At 57.3% G+C, this 1,223-nt stretch overlaps 1 protein-coding gene across 2 annotated transcripts in view; it reads right to left on the bottom strand.

Moving 5' to 3' along the window:
* Positions 1–466, bottom strand: part of WRAP73 (WD repeat containing, antisense to TP73) — a 22,868-nt gene extending 22,402 nt beyond the window's left edge. For both annotated transcript variants that reach the window (XM_017542684.2, XM_017542683.2), the window contains exon 1: positions 295–466. In XM_017542684.2, the coding sequence (XP_017398173.1) occupies positions 295–363 (69 nt within the window). In that variant the 5' untranslated portion in view covers positions 364–466. The remainder of the gene's footprint in view (positions 1–294) is intronic.
* Between the last annotated feature and the right edge of the window lie 757 nt (positions 467–1,223).

Consider the following 1,223-nt stretch of genomic DNA (forward strand, 5'->3'; position numbering starts at 1 on the left):
GGGCATCTGCCGGGGCCCTGCACCTGTCCGGCCCACGTACCTGCTTAGGGTACCTGCCCGGGCCCCACACCTGCTTGGGGCACCTCCCCAGGCCCTCTACCTGTCTAGGGTATCCTCCCGGGTCCCGCACCTGTCTGGGGCAGTTACTCAGGCCCTGCACCTGCCCGGGCCCCGCACCCGCAGGACCTCCAAGCTGCCTCCACCCCTGGGCCACGCGGCAGCCCCGTGGCTCTGCCCGCCGGGAACGCCGGCACAGAGGATGTTGTGCCCGCGGCCCCCGCAGCCGCTGCTCACCAGGTACTTGCCGTCCGGGGAGAATTTGCAGAGCAAGCCAGAGAGCTTGAACACCTCGGAGAAGTTCATGGCCGCCGTCAGCCGCAGGTGCCAGCCTGCGCCCGAAAACCCGCGGGACCCTGGCGCGCAGCAGTTCACAACTGTCGCCGCCGCTGGCCTCCGAGGCCGGAAGTCAGAAGGCGGAAGTGAACCGCAGCCTATCAGCGCCGCGGGAGGCCGCGCGGCATTGTGGGGCTTGTAGTTCTCCTTGTACCGCAGGACTTTAAAGGAGACGCCCACGTTTCTTCGGACCCGGGATTTCCTATCCAATAGCCCTACCTCAAAGGCCCGGAGACCTTGAGGTCCCCTCCAGCTAGGACTGTGGATAAAATATAGGAAGCACAGTAAAATTTGAATTTCAGATTAACAACAAATCGTTTTCTAGTATAAGTATGCTCCCAAACATTGCACGGGTCATGCTAATATGGAAAAATTACTCGGTAAACGGAAATTCAAATTTAATTGGGCAAACTGTGTGTCTGCGTGTGTATACACATACATATATTTTTATATTTACATGTAAAGGTTTGTTTACATATAAATATACATTTGCATATAAATAGATCTTTAGTATGTAATACGATGTCCGTCGTACATATTATATCATATATGTAATGCATAAGTATTTATTTCGTTTACTTGGGGTTTTGTTTGCTTTTGCTGAGTCCGGCACCCCTACCTGCCGCCTGGCCCTTGCCGCATGCTCCAGGGCCACTGAGATCCAGGAGAGAACGAATTTGCCGCTGACTGGGCAGAGCGAGCGCGTGGATCGCGGGCACCGCCCCGTGCATCACTCGCGCGCATCTGGGCAGTCACCCTGCGAAGAATCGCACGGAGGCCGGGACCCGGGGTCCCAGCCGCAGCCGCCCCAGGCACTGGAGGGAGCGAGT

This window comes from Cebus imitator, unplaced genomic scaffold, assembly GCF_001604975.1.
Source record: "Cebus imitator isolate Cc_AM_T3 unplaced genomic scaffold, Cebus_imitator-1.0 Scaffold145, whole genome shotgun sequence".
In the NCBI taxonomy this organism is placed as follows: Eukaryota; Metazoa; Chordata; class Mammalia; order Primates; family Cebidae; genus Cebus; species Cebus imitator.